Source organism: Amphimedon queenslandica, unplaced genomic scaffold, assembly GCF_000090795.2.
Source record: "Amphimedon queenslandica unplaced genomic scaffold, v1.1 AMPQUscaffold_2035_Cont25960, whole genome shotgun sequence".
In the NCBI taxonomy this organism is placed as follows: domain Eukaryota; kingdom Metazoa; phylum Porifera; class Demospongiae; order Haplosclerida; family Niphatidae; genus Amphimedon; species Amphimedon queenslandica.
The window spans coordinates 1-1,246 of NW_003557627.1; the positions used below are offsets into that span (position 1 = coordinate 1).

At 35.9% G+C, this 1,246-nt stretch overlaps 1 protein-coding gene across 1 annotated transcript; it reads left to right on the forward strand.

Moving 5' to 3' along the window:
• Positions 1 to 3: 3 nt before the first annotated feature.
• LOC100640394 (rab-like protein 6) lies at positions 4 to 1,242 on the forward strand (the record flags this gene model as incomplete). The annotated part of the gene is made up of 10 exons (XM_011411132.2): positions 4 to 37; positions 98 to 232; positions 287 to 334; positions 378 to 442; positions 486 to 568; positions 635 to 698; positions 751 to 827; positions 893 to 998; positions 1,130 to 1,177; positions 1,231 to 1,242. Coding segments are annotated over 10 exons (672 nt in total), but the record flags the coding sequence as incomplete, so codon positions are not given.
• Positions 1,243 to 1,246: the final 4 nt, after the last annotated feature.

The following is a 1,246-nucleotide window of genomic DNA, read 5'->3' on the forward strand; positions in this document are numbered from 1 at the left end:
CTACAGAGGAAGTTTTCCAAAGGGATACAGTACAACAGTGAGGGGAAACACGGGATTAAAATGATTTTAAAAGTCTATTTTGTTAATTTTTTCTCAGTGAAAGTTTTGATCCGTGGTGATCGTAATACGGGGAAGTCTTGTCTATTTAGACGGATGCAGGGAAAGCCGTTTACCGAGTCGTACATACCGACCAATGAGATTCAAGTTGGGCACATACAGTGGACATATCCATGTGGGTGTGATTTAATAGTATTAGGCGTGGCCTCATTCTGTGCTGTTTTTATAGGTACAAACGACATGGTAAAGGTTGAAATATGGGATGTCGTTGATCAAGGTGAGAAAGAAATGACAAAAATATTTTATTAAATAATTTATAGGTCGATCTACAAAAAAAGGAAAAGACGTTCCATTAAAATTAAGCAATGAAGCTGATGCATCTCAGGTGCTATTGATAGTATATTCCAGTATATTCTAGTATATTTTAGGACATGGCACTTGATGCTAGTTTTCTTGACGTCTATAAAGGAGCTCACTGCGTTGTTTTAATGTATGACATCACTAAACAATGGTGAGTCATGTGACATCACGTTACATCATATGACATCACATTACGTCATATGACATCATTGTTTAGGACCTGGCAATACATTGAGAGAGAATTACAACACATTCCGCTACATTTGCCGATTGTCGTTATCGTACGTTTTCTGCGATTATTTGACGCCATTTTGTGGGTGTGGCTGTTTCTAGGGTAACTACTTAGATATGAGAGAGCATCGATCAGTTTCAATGGAGGATGCTGAATTTTACGTTACTCATTTGAACAGGTAGAGAGAGAGAGAGAGAGAAAGAAAGAAAAATGTATATATTTATTTTCTTTTCATTTCCTCAGGCCGGAGGGAGCTGCTGATATAAGATACGCTGAGAGTTGTATGAAGAATGGCTATGGTCTTAGATATTTACACAAATTTCTAAGCATCCCTTTTCTTCAACTGCAAGTAAGTTGTAATTATTAACATTAAAGCAACTGTTTTTAATTTACACGTACATAACTACATATATTTTATGCGTGTTTAATAACAAGTCATAATTTATTTATTAATTATCATTGCTTCTCTCTCTCTACCAGCAAGAGACACTACTTCATCAATTAAAGACAAACCGAGAACAGATAATGGTATGTAACCGTACAGATATTATTAATTGAACCACACCCACTTTGATAATTAGCTTGTGAGTGAAGGAC